This window comes from Plectropomus leopardus, chromosome 19 (assembly GCF_026936395.1).
Source record: "Plectropomus leopardus strain MGB_pleo_1.0 chromosome 19, ASM2693639v1, whole genome shotgun sequence".
In the NCBI taxonomy this organism is placed as follows: domain Eukaryota; kingdom Metazoa; phylum Chordata; class Actinopteri; order Perciformes; family Serranidae; genus Plectropomus; species Plectropomus leopardus.
The window spans coordinates 743632-761767 of record NC_142194.1 but is presented as its reverse complement, the minus strand read 5'-3'; the positions used below and the strand labels follow the sequence as shown (position 1 = coordinate 761767).

General features: G+C 41.5%; 2 protein-coding genes and 1 long non-coding RNA gene across 9 annotated transcripts; 2 read left to right on the top strand and 1 right to left on the bottom strand.

Moving 5' to 3' along the window:
• Nucleotides 1-843: 843 nt before the first annotated feature.
• On the bottom strand, nt 844-10932 carry c19h10orf88 (chromosome 19 C10orf88 homolog). 5 transcript variants are annotated; one of them, XM_042508639.2, is made up of 10 exons: nt 10792-10929; nt 10116-10130; nt 9542-9725; nt 8976-9167; nt 8757-8826; nt 7439-7630; nt 7163-7288; nt 6398-6575; nt 5341-5533; nt 844-1652 (listed from the first exon to the last, which is right to left on the bottom strand). In XM_042508639.2, the coding sequence occupies exons 3-10, from the start codon at nt 9661-9663 to the stop codon at nt 1448-1450; spliced, it is 1278 nt and encodes a 425-aa protein (XP_042364573.2). In that variant the 5' UTR covers nt 9664-9725; nt 10116-10130; nt 10792-10929; the 3' UTR covers nt 844-1447. The 5 variants fall into 5 exon arrangements, with proteins under 5 accessions (XP_042364573.2, XP_087926311.1, XP_087926309.1 ...); XM_088070185.1 differs by lacking the exon at nt 10116-10130 and having other exon boundaries at nt 8757-8860; nt 9542-9702; nt 10792-10932; XM_088070183.1 differs by lacking the exon at nt 10116-10130 and having other exon boundaries at nt 9542-9702; nt 10792-10932.
• Nucleotides 3273-6389, top strand: LOC148186266 (uncharacterized). Its single transcript, XR_015775012.1, has 3 exons — nt 3273-3374; nt 5242-5555; nt 5714-6389. It is a non-coding gene; the product is annotated as an uncharacterized LOC148186266 (long non-coding RNA).
• Nucleotides 10902-17149, top strand: asb3 (ankyrin repeat and SOCS box containing 3). Of its 3 annotated transcripts, none has more exons than XM_088070177.1 (10): nt 10902-11042; nt 12115-12319; nt 13226-13393; nt 13510-13622; nt 13699-13831; nt 14135-14312; nt 14432-14650; nt 15031-15333; nt 15764-15891; nt 16608-17149. In XM_088070177.1, the coding sequence occupies exons 2-10, from the start codon at nt 12118-12120 to the stop codon at nt 16838-16840; spliced, it is 1677 nt and encodes a 558-aa protein (XP_087926303.1). In that variant the 5' UTR covers nt 10902-11042; nt 12115-12117; the 3' UTR covers nt 16841-17149. The 3 variants fall into 3 exon arrangements, with proteins under 3 accessions (XP_087926303.1, XP_087926302.1, XP_087926301.1); XM_088070176.1 differs by having other exon boundaries at nt 13223-13393; XM_088070175.1 differs by having other exon boundaries at nt 12115-12328.
• The last annotated feature ends 987 nt before the right edge of the window (nt 17150-18136 follow it).

Here is an 18136-nt window from a genome sequence, read left to right as displayed (position 1 = left end):
CAGCTCTGTCGACTCTTTGAGCACTCTGTGACTCAGAGGTTCAGAGAGAAAAGGCGGCATTGAGCCCAAAGATACAAACTGAGCGCCAGAACGTTCTGCTGCTTACGCTGCCATCGATAACTGAAGTTTACCTCGCTGACCGATGCTTTTATAACACTTCCTTTAACGTAAAATATGTTTTTCTTTTCCTCATCATTCATTCATTCATGTCTGCTCCAAAGTGTCCTGCAGCTTTTACGGAAAAGTAAAACATCGAGTTATGGCAAAGTGAGTGTCTCTCAGCCTCAGAGACGACTGCAGAGACGACTGAGGGCAAAGGTCAGTGACACTCAACTCACGACCCCGAGCCGAGTCGGACCCCTGATAGTAATTCACAATAAAAATAAAGTGCCTGTTTTTGTACTTTTAGTATCCATTAGGTGCCAGAGTGCATAAGGCCCGAAGACCGTAATGTCCTAAAATCCTAGTAACGTCCTAAAAAGGCCTAAAAACGTTCCTAAATCCTAGAAACGTCCTAAAATCGTTAAAACAAAACAAAACAAAACAAAAAAACAAACAAAAAACTTAAAGTCCTGAAGACATCCTAAAACACTAGAAATGTGCTAAGATCTTGGAAATGTCTGAAAATCCTAGAAAGTGTCCTAAAATTGTTTTTTTATTACCTAGAAACATCCTGAAATCCTAGAAATGTGCTAAAATGATAGAAACATTCTAAATCGTAAAAAATGTCCTAAAATCCCGATAACGGCCTCGCTGTGTTATCATGGACCTCCAAACTGTTTTCAAATTCAAAATATAGGAATTTAAAACATGCAATTAAAAAAATGACTCATCTGACAGCCATAGTATAAATATGTTTTATTTCTGTCAGCACAGTTATTAAAACCATCAGTTTACGTCATCGGCAGCTTTATGTTACAGACATGTACATTATTTCATACATTACAGTCATATTAAAACACATTTTAATCCGTTAAACCTTCTGCACACACACCTGGAACACTTCGCCTGTCCACTCACAACCAAACCCAACCCGTTTGGTTTCAAAGGTCTGAAAATTTGTGAAAGTCGTCTGAAAGCAGCATAAGAAAAGGAAAGTCTTAGTTTGAAGGGTTAATTTGATGTTGACTTTTTCCATTTATTTTTTCATGTGGATAAACTTTCCCAGATTGCACTGCAGGCACACACAGGACTTTTTTGTTATCTTACAGTCCATGTTAGAGTCTAAAAGTTTATTCAGTGTCGCCTTCGTTTGTTATTTTCCTCCAAACCGTTAAAGAGTCGCTCGCAGTTTAACTCAGCTCTACGTTTCAGCAGATTATTGTGATTATTGTGTCATTTTGTTTCCATTTCAGCCCTTTTTCTGCTGTTAGTGTGTGACTCGGAGGTCGAGTCAGAGCAGGACTCGAGGTCAGAGAGGCGTCCAGGTGACTCGTTCTCTCTGAGCTCAGTGAATGGCCGGCGCGGTGGCGGCGGTCTGCTCCGGCGCTCCCGTGGACGCCGCTGCTGGCTGGGTGAGGGCGACGTGCGGCAGAGCGCTCAGCAGCGCCCTCTCCAGCTTCTCCTCCAGAGCGTCCAGGCGGCGGTCCACGTGCTCCTTCAGCCTCCTCTCCATCTCCTCCAGACGGCGCTCCATGGCTGAGTCCAACTCCCTGCACAGCCGAGAGACAAGCACGCAACGTGCGGTCACAGCAAGGTCAAGGTTAAGGCCAAGGTCACGGTGGACTATTGTCCCCAAGGGGCAGTTTGTGTTACAGCCAGCAGAGAAAAACAGACAGTCATACTTCCAAACACACAAGAATACACACAATAAAAAGTCCTGAAAATCATTGAAAAAAATAAGAGTCATGATTAGTAAAAAGTACAAGAAAATTATTTTAAAAAAACAAATAAAAAAGAAAAGAAAAAAACAAAGCAAACAAGAAAGTTAATAAAAATGTAAAAACCATTTTAAAAAAGTAACATACATTTAAATACTTAATGCTGATCATTAGTTTATAGTTTTTCCCAGTTTTTTTTTTTATTTAAAAATTTATTTTTTTTTTGTATTTTCCCTTTAAGATTTTTCCCAGGCTTTTAAAAAACACCTTTTGTCACTGATTTTTCCCCAGTGTATATTTTATTTAATTCTGTTGTTTTTGTTGTTTATTGTTGCATTTTAGTCTTGCCTTTTTTTGGAGTGAAAACTGCCATAAAGCGTAACTGTGTTTTATTATGAAAATAAAATAAAATTTACTTTTTTTTGCCCCCATGTTCTTTTGAAAGAATTCAAGTCTAGTTTTTGCTTCGAGGGGTTAAAAAAGTCTGGTGAGGACAGTCAGTGTGAGTGATTCATGAACAAACATGGCGCCACATCAGAAACAAAACCTCAAATATAAACACAGACGGTAAATAATCTGAACCCGCTCAGTCAGAGCTGACCTCAGCATCCTGCTGGACTCTCAGCTGACTCTGCTTCGTCCCGACCACCGAAACCGACTCACTTCACAAAACGCCATTCTTCCTTTTTCTTTGCAGTCTCTCTCTCTCTCTCTCTCTCTGAGGTTTTGGGGTTTCTCAGATTTTCAGCCTCAATGATCCAGAAGAATCCCACTGAGCGCGCTCCTCCTGTCTGCTGCCGCCAGCAAAAAATCTCCTCTGATTTCACAGCAAAGATTTTAATATCAGCTTCTTAAAAGTCTCCAGTGAATCAGAGTTTGTCCTGGATAATCTTTACAATTCTGAAAGTAATGAATATTTGTTATTAATGATTCAGACTGATGTTGGTTAAAAATGAACTCAAACAAAGAAGAAAATCATACTGATGTAAAATATTTTTCAAAGCTTGATTTTGAAGTGCTTTTTGTGTGTGATATTAAAGACGTGACTTTAAAAGTTCTTCACAATATTACAAATAAAACAAAATTTCTGGTGCAAGAAGCCAAATAGTTTGACCTAAAGACCTGAAGTGTGACGCCACTTTGAATATGCTGCCATCTTTTGGTGCAGTCGCTCCTCACAGTCTCGAAAGACAGAGAAGACACTGAGACGTCACAGTGTCTCCGAGCACAGACACCCATGAGCGTCCCTCTCTGAGCTGAGGAATCGTCTCTGTGAATCTGTGCTCTGAACCTGCAGGTGAAGAGGAGGGGGAGCTCTTTTCTGTTTGTTGTTGTGCTCCTCCTCCTTCTCCTCCTCCTCCTCCTCCCCTGCAGAGCAGCACCTGAGTGTTATCTGCTCATCAGGAGCATGTGGTATATAAAGACTGCACTTTGGCACTCAGAGCCTTTTGTCACTGCTGCCTGAAACCTCTGAAACACTGAAAACTTAAAAATCAACTTAGTCAACACTCACTTTCTCTTCATTTTGTATTTTTGTTTTTTCTCCTGATCCATGTGAGCATCTTTCAGTATTTTGTATTTTTCTTTTTGCATTTCATGTGAAGCGTCTTTGAGCACTTAGAGAAGCGATATGAAAGTCCATCAATCCTTTTTTTTATTATTTTAAGTGCTGAGGAAGCCAAATGTCGGAGCTTGTGTGCCGGACTGAAGAAACGAGAAAGTAGATTTGTTACATTTTTGCAGGCCTTTCTATTTTTACATTTTTATTGTGTTGATTTTTAAAAAATAAGTTGCAGCTTTTAGTTTATACTCTTTCTTGTCTTTTTCCTTTTTTTGTTTTTTATTCACCGTTTCTCCTCTCGTCCCGACTCTGCTCCGACAGTAACACACAGCGTTTCTGCAGCTCTGGCAGGAAAACAGAACAGACGGCATCAAACTGCAGCACAGACGTCACTGCCACAGTTTCTCCGCTGCAGGTTAAACCTGTCGATATTTGCAGCTGCACCACTGAAAGCAAACGTCCAGAAGCATCATGGGAGATCAAAAGCTTCACAGAAAGAGAAACCCACAAATTTTCAGTATTACTTCAAATTTCACTCGAGCTAACTGTTCTTAGCATCTTTGAAATGAGCCAAAATGAGCTCCTGTTTTCTAAAAACCACATCTGTGTGTGTGTCAGTGCATAAGAGTCTGTCTCTGCCTCCTATCTGCAGTCTCATTTTAACACTTTTTAATATTCAACCTGCTGCTGTTCGTGGAGAGACGTACCGCCGAGCTGCTGTCCTCCGGTCAGCTGTCCTCTCTGAGCGGCTCGGCTCGCACAAAGAACCTCTTTCATCAAACTGCACACCGAAAACAAGTTTCTAACGACAAAGTTTTTGATTACAAAGTCTCAAAGTGCAGTCAGCTGATCCTGAGCCGCTGCAGCGGCGAAACAAGGTTAAAGTAAAGAAACAAGCTGATAGTTCACTGAGGTTTGCTGCAGTTTGTGAACATTTGCAGGGTTTAAACATGAAGCGCTGCTGATAAATGAGCTCTATTGTCTCTGTGTCCGCCTCGTCCCCGCACGGACCGGACCGGACCAGACCAGACCAGACCAGATCCTCCAGCTGCTCCTGAACGCACCGCCATCTGGAAGCAGCTCCAGAGTCCCTCAGAGCAGATTTAATACATTTTTAAATAGTATTTTTATTTTGAGGAATCCTGTGGTACCAATCACGTCACGTCATCTTCTCATGAAGGAGGCTAAATAAAAACAGCACGACACATTTTCACAGGCGTCCTCTGACGTCTGACCTGATGAAAATGGTTTCTCACGAGTCCTCTCTGTACAGACGCTTCTTGTTTGGTGGTTTTTAATGAAAAGGAGGAACTTTTAACAAAAAACCCCAAACTCTGGTGTAAAAGATGCAGGTGCATTTAAAAGACACCAACACGTATCAGCTTGCACCTTCCTGTAGTGACCTACACGCTGAAGCGGGCACGCGCTGATACGTGTTTCTGCGTTTCTAATGTTTCTACTGTAAGAGCTTGTTATGGTGACATTTGTGCCTTTTTGTGTCGTAATTCTATTTAACCTCAATGTCAATGTTTACCTCTTTCTCTTCTTTTTACCTGTTATTTTTAATTGTTATTCAGTGCGCGTTATTATACGTAAACTTAAAATCTTCAGGTTTTTTTCCTTTTTCTTTACTAAATTGGAAGCTAGCAAAAGCTTTAATCTGTATGTGAAACATCAGTTACTGCAGCTTGTTTGTTCCCTATCAAATAAATTATATCAATCAATAAATAATAATAATAGCTCCACAAATAGCACTGTTATCATTTCATAGTAGTGTCTTCATAGTATTTAAGTAATATTAACAATAATAACTAATAATTTGATGTCAGGTTTTAGTGCAGTAATGTCTTTCTGTCACAGGGTGGAGCTCTTTAATCTGAGACTGAGTCACAATGCGGCGCCGTCTTCACGCAGAGCGCCGCCATCAGACGATAACCGCACACAGAGGTCGTCACTCACCACGCTGCGTTCCTCATCCCGTTCTCCTGCAGCGCCGCGGCGTCGTCCAGCCTCAGCTTGGTCACCTGACCGCAGAGGCTCTGCAGCACGGGCAGCAGCTCAGGGCCGCAGCTCGGGGCCTCGCCGGGCCCCCGGCCCTTCAGGAGGTGTGACATCATCTCCGCCAGCTGGGCGTGGCTCATCGGGCCGCTCGCTGGAGACGACAGCGCAAACTGGTCAGTTGAGATTTCAAACCGAGAAAAATCTATCAGACACGTTCAGATCTGAATAACAAGAAGCAAATAAATATTTTAGGGAGCAAGTTTATGGTCTGTAAGACTGACACCTATATAATAATTTTATTTTTCCAATTTGTATTTTTTGTCTTTTGTAGGTGCTGTTCTTGCATTTTTTGCTTTTGCTGTTTGTCTGTTGTGTCTCTTGTTTGTTTGCTGACTTTTTGAAAGAATCTGATGAGTTGAGAAAAGTGAATTATTGTTTTGCTGTCTGATTTTCAACTGTACCCGTAAATAACAAAAAACTCATAAAAAAACAAGAAACACAAAAAATGAAAGATGGATGAGGACACGATAGTCAGGACTTGTCTTCAGCTGTTTTAAAGTGTTTTCATTCACAGACTGAATGAATGTTTTTATTTCCAAATGAGACACTTTAAGCTCAAAGTGGCTCCAGATAAAACTGATTTTTGTAAATGTTTGAGTGATGTATCGTTGTTTTGTCTCGTCAGCAAAGTTAGTTAAAGAGCCGAATCATCGTCTGTGTTACATCTGAACAGTTTTGTTTTAGTGTAAAAGAAAAAAATGATCTTCTTTACGTCAGTATTAAAGGAATCTCTCTTTGAAAAGGTGTGAGATGAACTAAATTATTTGTATAAAATATCACAAAAAATCTTCTCTTTTCTGTATATTTGAATCTTTATTTCCAACATGAAGAAAAACAAAAAAAAGCAGACAAGTCTTTCTGTATCTGTAAAGGTCAAAGACATCAGCGTGAATGTAAAGTTTCTCTGTCAGTTGATACTTTGAGCCCAGACAAAAATGATACCTGATGATCTTACTTGTGTTGTTGATGTTGACGGCAGGAAGCTGCAGCTCCGGCGAGGAGACGGATGAGACGGAGGACACGGATGAGACGGAGGACATGGATGAGACGGAGGACACGGAGGAGACGTCTGACGTCGCTCCGTTCTGAGCCGGCGGAGCTTCGCCTGCAGGCCTGACGGAGCCGAGCGGAGGCTGAGGACACGCAGACGACACAGAGACTGAACTCCAGACTGATGTCCGCAGGACGAACCGAGTAAATTACTTCACTCACGTCAGAACTTGAAATAAATTTAAGACAAATTTTACAGAAGCCAAAATTGAAAGAAAAAAAAACATGAATCAACATAAATTAATACAGGTTAGGGAGAATTTCTCCCAAATAATTATTCTAACATAAAATGTGACTTTTTGGTGACAAGACACATTTAGTAAATAATTATAATTATTTTCAAAGTTACTCTTTTTTGTTAGCTTTTAAATGCAATGTCAATAAAAACAATTCATAAAACTCCCACCTCCCATACCTGAACATTTTTAAGACTTTTTAAAGATTGATTTAAGACATTTTAAAACTAATTAAGACCGTAATTTTAAATGAATGCCTTTTCAGTCTTTTTAAGAATGGACAGGAACTCCCGTTATATTTCTTTCTTTTCCCTACATGTGATTTATTTATTGTGCAATTGGATTTATTTTTAAATGTTTTGTTTTATACATTCTGAAATATTTTTATTTCACTTGCATAAAGAAAATCTCTCGTGCACAGATAAGAGTGATACCGTGGAGCGTGCCGGGGGGCGCTGCTCTGTGACGGCTGAAGAGACGTCGGCTCGTCGAGTCAGAGCGGAGAAAACTCCTCCACCCATCAGCAGCGGCAGGAAGCCGCTCAGAGAGCCGCTCTGGTTCTGCAGAGAAACACAGTCGCTGTGAGCTGAAGCTGAAACCAAAGTTCGCCTACACGTGGATCTGAAACCCGACGGCACGCGGTCAGCTGGGTACGACCCGCCGCTGCCCTCAGAGGTCATTAAAGGTCACGGTGACTCGTTTCCTCCCACCTTCTGCTGGAAGTGCACCATGTCCATGAGGCTCTGGGCTCCCGGAGAAAGACTCGCTCCCATGTCCTCCACCAGACTCTGCACCTGCTGCAGGTCGATGCCGGGGCCGCCGGCGCCGCGGGGACCGCACGGCTGCAGAGCCGCCACCACACGAAACACCAGGACGCTGCTTCGGCCCCCCAGAGAGAGCAGCTGGGACACAGAGACACAGAGTCACAGACACACAGAGACAGAGACATGGAGACACAAAAACACAGAAACACAGAGACACAGAGACACAGACACAGAGACACAAAAACACAGAAACACAGAAACACAGAGACACAGAGACACAGAGACACAGACACAGAGACACAGAAACACAGAGACACAGACACAGAGTCACAGACACACAGAGACAGAGACAGAGACATGGAGACACAAAAACACAGAAACACAGAGACACAGAAACACAGAGACACAGACACAGACAGAGACACAAAAACACAGAAACACAGAGACACAGAGACACAGACACACAGAGACACAGACACAGACACAAAGACACAGACACAGAGACACAGAGACACAGAGACACAGACACACAGAGACACAGACACAGACACAGACACAGAGACAGGCACAGAGACACAGGCACAGAGACACAGGCACAGAGACACAGACACAGAAACACAGAGACACAGAAACACAGAGACACAAAAACACAGAGACACAGAAACACAGAGACACAGACACAGAGACAGAGACAGAGACACAGGCACAGAAACACAGACACAGAGACACAGAGACACAGAAACACAGAGACACAGAAACACAGAGACACAAAAACACAGAGACACAGAAACACAGACACAGAAACACAGAGACACAAAAACACAGAGACACAGAAACACAGAGACACAGAGACACAGAGACACAGAGACACAGACACAGAGACACAGAGACACAGAGACACAGAAACACAGAGACACAGAAACACAGACACAGAAACACAGAGACACAGAGACACAGAAACACAGAGACACAGAGACACAAAAACACAGAAACACAGAAACACAGAGACACAGAGACACAGAAACACAGAGACACAGAGACACAGAAACACAGAGACACAGAAACACAAAGACACAGAGACACAAAGACACAGAGACACAGAAACACAAAGACACAGAGACACAAAAACACAGAGACACAAAGACACAGAGACACAAAAACACTTTTTTTTTATAATTTCAAGTTTTTTGGATGTTTTACTGCAGTAAAGGATGTGAATACTTCTTCCAGCATGAGTATTATCTCAGCCTGTGCTCGGACTCACCTTCAGCTCACAGGCGGAGGACGGCTGCTCCAGGATCAGCTGTTTCCTGTAGAAAGGTCCTCTGTCTGAGCTGTGGACACCGGAACAACAACGTGAGCCGCTCGCTGAGTAAAAAACGAACTCCGTTAACTGATTTAGACACAAAATCAGAAGAAAATACGCTCCAGCTTGAAAAACATGTAAAACATGAGCCCCAGGTGATGCTGACTGTGTGTGTACCTGTCCGTCTGGACACTGTCGTCTCTGTCCCCCCGTACCGTCCCGCAGTACTCTCCCATCTCGTTGTACACCTCCAGGGTTCGGGCCTCGCTGATGACCAGCAGGCGGCTGATGGCCGTCGGGGAGCTGCAGCGGAGCAACAGGACGCAAGGAGCGCCCTCCTCCGTCTGCTCCAGCAGCACCGGGGCGCCGCTGACAGGGAAGAGTTAAAGGTGCCGTTCACCCAAAATTCACAGATCAATCAGCTGCGCTGCGAATAATGATCACGGTCTTTTTAGTCCGTAGAGTTTTAGATTCATCTTCTACAATAAAACGAGTGCACAGCGAGAAAACATGGCCCTGGATCCTAATGTAATTTCAGCAAATGTCTTGTTTTGTGCAACAAAACATTTACAAGCTCAAAGATATTAAATTTGATTTAACCCTTTAAAACCTGAATCAGTTTCATTGTGCTGTGTTCAAACAATTTTCATGCCAAAAATTGTAATTTTTCAGCAGCATTTAACACAAATGTTCACAAACAAGACACATTTTCCTCAGACAGAGAAACTTAAAAAACGTCTCACCAGTTTGTCTCCTCTGTGTGACTGAGCTCCTCTTCATGACCGTCTTTGACGTGAACGGGACGCAGGACGTCGGCCAGCTGATGTCCCTGACACACCCAGCTCTTCACAGCGATGTCCACCATGATGCTGCCGAGTCCACGGGGACCTGACCGGGACACGAGCTGGGACACAAAGCAGGAAACAACTGAGGAGACAAGAGTGGACGAGAACGAATTCAGAGACAGGTCCAACAACTTCAAATTATTAAAAAAAAATAAAATAAAATTTAAAAAAAAACATTGAAAATCTATAAAACTGTTGCAGTCTGTGGGAAAACGTCCTTAAACATCAGTTTTTCACTGATGGATCAAATCAATCTTTGTAAAAACTAATGATCAGCATCTCTCTGCTGTCGGCATGAAGTCTGCAGATTCTCACAGTTTCGTCTCGATGAGTGAAATTTTGGCAGCAGTTTGAAATCTGCCCTTCCATGCACAGACAGCTGATATCCTGCCCCCTGCTGGTCGGCTCAGTCACAGTGTGAAGCGTCTCCAGTATCTCACTCATCAGGTAGCTCACTGAGATCATGTCTTACCTTTGGTGCTTGAATCTGTGGGTTCAAAACCAAAAGATTCATCTTGCACATTATGTAGTAAAAACATTCTGTATTTTCAAATTTGCTCCTAAAACTGTCCCCGACCCCAGGCTGTGGAGCTGCTATAATTATACATTTGTTTTCATTGTTTCATATATAATATCTATGAGAAGGTAAAATACGTTTATAGATTAAAGACTATAATAGAAGCATTTGTATATAATTAATTTTTAAAAATTTTTCTCTCGCTATATTAATACATTATTGTTGCACACCAAATAAAATAACTAATTTGTGAAAACTTACTTAAAACTGATTGAGAGGATAAACTGAAAGGAGACGATTGAAATCACGACTGTCTGTGAGCAAGTTTGGACTTTATAATTATTATTATAATAACTATTATTATAAATAAACACTGATAAAACTGTGATTTGTTGGTACAGGTTTAGCTTTTTTGTTCATGTTCCCATTTTTGTTACTTAGCGGATAAAAATCAGACAGCTGAGATCTGACGATGTTCAGACGACAGTTTTCGGTTATTTTGGGGATGATAATTGTCGGTTTAACGTGATATTTTCCGTCAGATGTTAAATCAAGTCTTTGCTTGATAATAACAACACAGTGACTACACACCACAGACCTGCTAATGTCCAGCTACTTTAACCCGCTTTACCTTTAAATCCCGCCCGCTGAAACGGTCGATTAGCGTTGTATCCTCCGATTTATGAATCTACGTCTTCGCATGTCTTCACATTATTTGAAAAACTCCAGATAAACCTGATTTTGGGGTAAAATTTGAGATAAATCGGCGAATTTCTGACTTCGAGCTAAAGCTAAACGCAACGCGTCAGGCACGCGACGGGATGTTGTTGTGTGACGTCATTGAAGAGCGACTCCTGAGATGAGGATCCGGACTCTGTTTCGGTAAATAAACAAATGTTTTATTTGAATTAGTTAAAAAATGACTTTACGAGCCGCGTCAGTAATAAATGCGACGCTCTTTAGTGTTAAAGCTTGTGATGTGTTCACGGACGGTCAGTTAAACTATGAGTTTAGGAATCTTTGTCGTTAGCATGGGAGCTAACCGAGCTAACAGTTAGCCTGGAGGCTAAAGTTGTGTTTTAATGTTTTTAAGGTCCGTTTGGAAATAAAAAAAAATAAATATTCAGACTCTTTACTGCACTAAAAATGCTCATATCACTCTGTTGAATTCTCCACTGCAAGGGAAAGTCCTACATAGAAAGACAAAGTAAAACAAGTGTCAGCAAACATGCTAAAATAAAATACATAAAGCTCAGAAACTGGAATAAATTATGTGAAGAAGGCAATAATTAACAAAAGAATAAATTATTAAGAAGATCAAGGAAACTACTCGAAAGTTAGCACAAAAATTCCAGAAAGTAAAGCAATGTATTTAAAAAAAAAAATAAAATAAAAAAAGAGAAAATAATCTGGAAAAGATGGAAAAAGTACTTAATAATAATAATAACAATAATAATAATTCCCTAGCAAAGGTGCAGTCACAATCAATGCTGCTGCTAATCACTGACATTTCACAGACTGTGATCTTAAAGAAGAAATTGACTCAGCATGTAGTAAACTGAAAATAATTCATTTTTTGAGTTTTATTTTGCATTTTTTACTTCTAATCATAAACATATCCCAGGCTGTCATCTTAAAAAAAGTAATCTACCTAGCATGTAGTATATTGAGAATATATATATATATTTTTAAATAAAAAAAAACATAGTGGCATCATGACAAAAACCTGGCATTTAAAGGGCAAAAATTCCCCAAATTCCTGAATATTTGATATTTCTGACTAGGATTGATGTTGGTTAAAATTTGAATTCAATGAAAGTAGAAAATAATATTAATGTCTAATATTTTTATAGCCTGTTTTGTGCTTAGTTACCTTCCAACAGCACATTTGGATTTGCCCTCTGTTAATTTACCAGAGTTTTACCCAAATAATGAGTGTAACTGTTGAAAGCAGGCGATGGACTTCACAGAGTGCTACAGAGACACCGTCTCCAGTGTTGCTGCTGCGGCTCGCTCAGGCTGCAGGAAGCGGCTCAGGAGGCTGATCAAAAGAGGCTTCAGCGTCGACTGTCGAGACAACCGCGGCTGGAACGCCCTGCACGAGGCGGCGGCCGCTGGCAGCAAGGAGTGCGTGCAGGAGATTTTGTCTGCTGCGGGCGGTAAGAAAGGTCATTGTGCAAATCACAGTCAGAGTTCTCACATTTTAGGAGCTGGAAACAGAGAGCGATTGTTTTTTTTGTTTCTAGATAAGAAACAGTTCATTTTCTGCCATGAGATGTCGTTGAATGGACTCATTGTTTAAAACCCCAAAATATTCAAATTTCCAATCATCGAGACACAAAAAGCAACAAATCTTCACATTCGATAGTGATACCGCACATAGAGGAGTGAAATGGTGTTTGGCTGCTCAGCGGCGTAAAATAAAAGCAGTGAGTGAACACAGAAAGGTGCAAACAAGAAGATACAGATTCAAAACAACACGAAACAGAACAAGCATGAGGCGCAGTACTAGAAAAATATATCTTTAATTAGAGCTGCAACAATTAATTGGTCACTTGATTACTTGATTAGTTGTCAATTATTACATTAATTGCTAACTTATTTGATCATCATCAATTGTGGTTTGAGTGGATTTTTAGGGGGAAAAAAGTCACAATTTAAATGTGAATATTTTTTTACTCTGTGACAGTAAAGTGAATACATGGGCGTATCGTGAGATAAAGGGCCCCTGGGCACAGATATGTGAGGGGCCGCAACACCTCTGCTACAGAGGAGAAAAAGACGCACAGACTCTGTGGTGGTTTCACGTCTCTTTGTAGTCTCTCTCTGTGGTTTTGTGTCTTTTTGTGGTTGTGTTATGTATTTTTGTTCCTGTTTTGAGTCTCTTTGTGGTTGTTTGGTGTCTTTTTGTGATCATTCTGAGTCTCGTGCGTAACGTAAAGAACCAGAGAGTGTTTTGTAGTTCAGGTGGATTAGCTACTTCCGCTCTTATCAGAGTTGTTTTATTGAGTCAGGTTTCAGGCAGACTCAGCTGGTGTTTCTGTGTTTGTGGCGGTGCGCAGCAGGCTCCTCCCGGGGCTGTGGTGCCTACGTGAACTCTCTGACACACGAGGGGGAATCTGCGTGTTACCTGGCGGCGCAGCATGGACACCTGGCTGTCGTCCGACTCCTCTTGAAAGCAAACGCCAACATCAACCAGCTCACAAACGACCTGTCCTGTCCTCTGTACGCAGGTATGACGCCGGCACGTTCTCACACCTGTTCCACTCCTGTACGCACCTCCGACCGAACACGTCGATGTGATTGGATGAATTCATTCTGCAGTTCTGATCTCTCTGTTTCCTGACAGCGGTAGACGGCGGGTACCAGGACGTGGTGGATCTGCTGGTCAGAAAAGGTGCGGAGGCCAACAGGACACACACGGCGTCCTGCTGGACCTGCCTTCATCAGGCTGTTTATAAGGTGACTCAAAGGAACTCAAACACACACACTGAACTCTGTGAAGGGTTTCCTGATGTTGTTTCATTTATTTTATTAGGGTCACAGTGAAATTGTGCGCATACTGGTCAACGTGTGCAACCTGGAGGCGCTGGATGACCACAAGATCTCCCCTCTGTTTGTGGCGGCTCAGTACGGACAGCAGGACTGCCTGGAAATCCTCGTCAGTGCTGGTAAATCGCTGTTCCTTGAAACATCAAAAAATTCTAGAATTCCTAGAAATGTCCTAAAATGAAATTAAATTAGACGTCATAAAGTCCTAGAAACTTTCCACAATCAGGGAAACTTTCTAAAATCCTTGGAAGTTACTGAAATCGTAGAAACATGGGGCTGCTGTGACTGGCCCCCGGCCCCTGGCCTTCGGCCTCTGGCCCCCTGTCATTTAACAAAAATGGCCCCTAAACAAAGCAGGTTGATTGGCCCTCCCTTAGTGTAGAACACATCGTGAACAGTGTCTGATTTTGTCGTCACGTTAGGAGCGAACGTGAACACCCAGGCGGCGGATCTGGCCACGCCGCTGCTGATCGCCTCCCAGGAGGGCCACCGGGCGTGCGTGGATTTCCTGTTGGATCACGGAGCGGATCCCAACACAGCCTGCAGTCACGACTGGCCCCAGCTGCCCATCCACGCCGCCGCCGAGTTTGGCCACATCGGGTACGACTCCTCTCTCGACTTTGACTCGTCACGTGTGTGAGCTGTTGACCTAAAGAGTGACTGTGTGTCCTCAGAAAGTGAAAGTGTCCCTTTAACCGTCTGTAACTCGGTGAATCCAGGATCCTGAGGCGGCTGATCGCCGTCACGGATCGTGTGTGTGACCGCGGTGACGGCATGGTGAGCCCGCTGTACGTGGCCGTGCACAGCCACCAGAGCCAGAGCGTGGATCTGCTCCTGAGGGAGGGTTACACCCCGGACGCCCAGGACTGCACCCACATCCTGGGCATCCGCTCCCCGCTGTCCTTCGCCCTGTGCTGCACGTCCAATAAAACACACAGGTTTGTTTCCGAGCACATCCCAGAGATCCCACAACACAAATTTAAATTTAGAGAAAAACACCTGCATGTTTTCTTTAAAAACTGGCTGTAAAATTATTACAAAATACAGACATTTAAAGTTGTGAGAGCCTCTCCTACGCCAAAGTAAAGAAACACGAGTCCCCTTTTTGGCGATTTAATTTTCTTTGAAATTTTTAGAGAAACTCAAAATGTTTTTTCTTTTAATTTATTATTAAAGAGAACCACAGTTTTTGTCTTTATTTTTTTTTCTTTTGGCGGGGGTAAAAAAAAAAAAATTGGGAACCCGGACATTTGACCTTCACACAGTCGCGCTGTGGTTAAACCCACGTTTCCTTGATTGTGATTGAAATCTCTTGCAGTGAATCTGTGAGGCTGCTGGTTGCTGCAGGAGCGAGTCTGAGCGAGGAGGACTGGATTTACGCTTTGGCCACCGACAAAACGGACCTGCTGAAGCTGATCCTGGAGCACCGGTGGATCCCTCGACCCGACGCTCTGACCCGGGGCTGCTCTGTGTCACGTCATCGTGGGAAAAGTGTGTTGACGCTGCAGGAAGTGAGGGAGCTGCTCTGCGTGGCTCTAAACCAAGTCCACTTTGCAGCCTGCTGGCTTCCTCTGCTGCTGCAGGCCGGACTGGAACCTCCTCTGCTGCTGCAGCCTCACATGTGAGGAGAGCTGAGGCGATTCAGCCACGTCATCGCCGCTAACGTTACATCCTGCGTCACCCATCCGTATTATTCTGCGTATTTTCAGTTTATTTCAGTATTTATGCACGAGCGAGAAAACAGTCTGTGGCTGCTCTCAGACTCCACACTGATGCAAAAATACATTTACCAGTGAAATTATTTAAACTGAAGATTATTGCAGCGATGAAATAAAACCATGATGTCATAACCATTTAAAATTTTTTAAAAAAGATACAGATTCTCCAGTTCAGAGAGAGGCCTGCTGTGATACACAATATTAATTTAATTTGTGTCACAGCAAACCTGAGTTTGAGCTCCAATATTTTTCTAAACAGGCATCTGATTTTCGGACTCTTTGTTTAAATACGAGGCAGCTGATCAGTAACTTTCTGTCCTCCATGTTTTCCAGGTTGGAGCAGGCGGACAGTGAAGTGTTAAATTACCTGCTGGAGTTTGTAAACTGGTCGACTTTGTCTCCGTCGCTGAAACTCGTCCTGGATCGAAGACGAGCAGAGAAAACCTGGGAACCACATTTTGGTTCGTTACACGCAGATTTGCTTTTATTAATCTGTGCTCGGTGATCAAATGTAATCAAGTACATTTACTCAGGCATGAATCTGAGGTACTTGTACTTAACTGGAGTATTTCCTTTTCATGTTACTTTATGCCTTTCGTCATCTACATTTCAGAGTGAAATATTGAACTTTTTACTTCACAACTTTAGTGACTTTACTAATGAAGATTTTTGCATAAAAACACAAGAATAGTGTAAAGTATAAAATATGATGTTTTGTTATAAATTAAGCCACCAAACAGTCAGTCAATTCACAGAAAACTAATTTCCAACTATTTTGTTAAACATTTTAAATATTTCTGTCCTTAAATTTGAGGGTTTTGTTGTTTGTTTGTTTGTTTGTTTTTTGTTGTTTTTTTTAAAAATAATTTTGACTTTTTGGATGTTTTTGTTTTTGTTTTTTTGTCATTTTAATATTTTGGGTGTTTTTTCTTTTTAAAATAATTGTGAGTTTTTCTAGGGGCTTTTTTAAAAAAGAAATATAATATTGAAAATATAATATTTGGAGTATTTTTGTATTTTTTAAATATATTTTTGTTATTTGTAGATTTTTAGTACATTTTCTGATTATATTTACTTTTATTTAAGTACAATTTTAAATGCAGAATTTTTACTTGGAACAGTATTTTCACAGGGTGGTATTCATACTCAGACAGTTTTTATGTCCTCCTCCCTCCAGACTCCGTCCCCCGTCTGTCTCACATCTGTCGGCTGCAGGTTCGGTCCGCGCTGGGCCCAGATCGCCTGATGAGGACTGATGTGGTCCAGCAGCTCCCGGTGCCGTCCCCGCTCCACGACTTCCTCCGTTTCAGAGACATCCCAGCAGCCTCCTACACACACTCACCGCCGTCTCCGCTTTCTGACCGAATACAGAGATACCGCAACACGCACCAGCACAGACACGTCCTCTGACCCAGAGCCACGAAGCCGAATCTTTGCTGTGAGGATTTGATGCCTGTTTTGTTTGTTCATGAGAATAAAGTGGAAAGATTTTGGATGTTTCAGACTCAGTGAGCAGGTGCCCCGTGTATGGAGGCTGTGTCCTCGCCGTAGCGGCCGCGGGTTCGATCCCGGCCTCGGCCCTTTGCTGCATGTCATCCCCTCTCTCTCCCCCTAACACGCTCAACCTGCCCTATGGAATAAAGACATAAAAAGCCCCAAAATAATCTTTAAAAAAAAAGAGAAGAAAGTAATGGTCAAATTAATCGATAATGAAAACAATCTGTCTTCTGATATTTCATCTTTTATACTTAAAACATTGTTTCGCTCGTTTGAATGATGTCTGTTTTCGGTTGTCTCTGTGGACCAGCAGCAGTTATGGTTTAACTCTTTGAGAAAATTGGTTTCATTTATTTCAAAAATGGGAAAAAATTAGCAATGAGCAATTTAACAATACATGGTCCAAAAAAAAAAAGACGAGAAATAAGTAAAAAGTTACAAGAAAACACCTGAAAATACGCAAACAAAGGTAAGGTAAATCAGAATCAGAAATACTTTATTGATCCACAGGGGAAATTGTGGTTTGTTACAGTTGCTCTGACATCAGTGTGGAAAATTATAGTAAGTACAAATAAGTACTAGCACAACTACATGAAAATATTAAAATATAAATACAGTAATAATAAACGATTAGCACACAAGAAAATTACTCAAAAAGTGCAGAAAATAAAAAAATATACATCTATTTTTTTCTGTAACATAATATAAGATGTATAATTATAATGGTCAGAAATATAATTGGATATTTTTTGCGTAGTTTTTTAAAAAAATGTCTAAAATAAATAATTATTATTTCCCCCCTTCTAAAACTAATTTTCAGGTATTTTCCCTGGTCACCTTTTAGACATTTCTTGCAATTTGTGGGACATTTCTTCCCAATTTTTGCTTAGCTCAATCCCTGTGTTGTTTTTTTGGTGTGTGCGTGTTTTTTTTTTAAAGAAATCAAACCAGTTTGCAAACCGACTTGATTTCTTTAAAAAAACATGGGAGGAAGGCAAGGAGCATCGGAACAAGAATTGACATATAACTCAGCAGCGAATTAGTAAGAAGTTTAAGAAAATTGATTATTAGCACACAAAAAAGTAAAAAAAACAAACATACAAGGAAATTACCTGAAATTAGTGCTAAAAAAGTTATATATATATATATATATATATATATATATATATATATATATATATATATATTCAGAAACACCTTTTAAATATA

Bases quoted from the DNA above. Each gene is read 5' to 3' on its own strand.
- c19h10orf88 (XM_088070183.1), bottom strand. From the start codon at position 9,663: ATGGTGGACATCGCTGTGAAGAGCTGGGTGTGTCAGGGACATCAGCTG. The intron at 9,168-9,541 runs GTGAGACGTTTT...CTTCCCTGTCAG, and splicing joins CACACAGAGGAGACAAACTG to CGGCGCCCCGGTGCTGCTGG. The intron at 8,827-8,975 runs GTACACACACAG...CGGTGTCCACAG, and splicing joins GACAGTGTCCAGACGGACAG to CTCAGACAGAGGACCTTTCT.
- asb3 (XM_088070175.1), top strand. From the start codon at position 12,118: ATGGACTTCACAGAGTGCTACAGAGACACCGTCTCCAGTGTTGCTGCT. The intron at 14,313-14,431 runs GTACGACTCCTC...CGGTGAATCCAG, and splicing joins GCCGAGTTTGGCCACATCGG to GATCCTGAGGCGGCTGATCG. The intron at 14,651-15,030 runs GTTTGTTTCCGA...AATCTCTTGCAG, and splicing joins ACGTCCAATAAAACACACAG to TGAATCTGTGAGGCTGCTGG.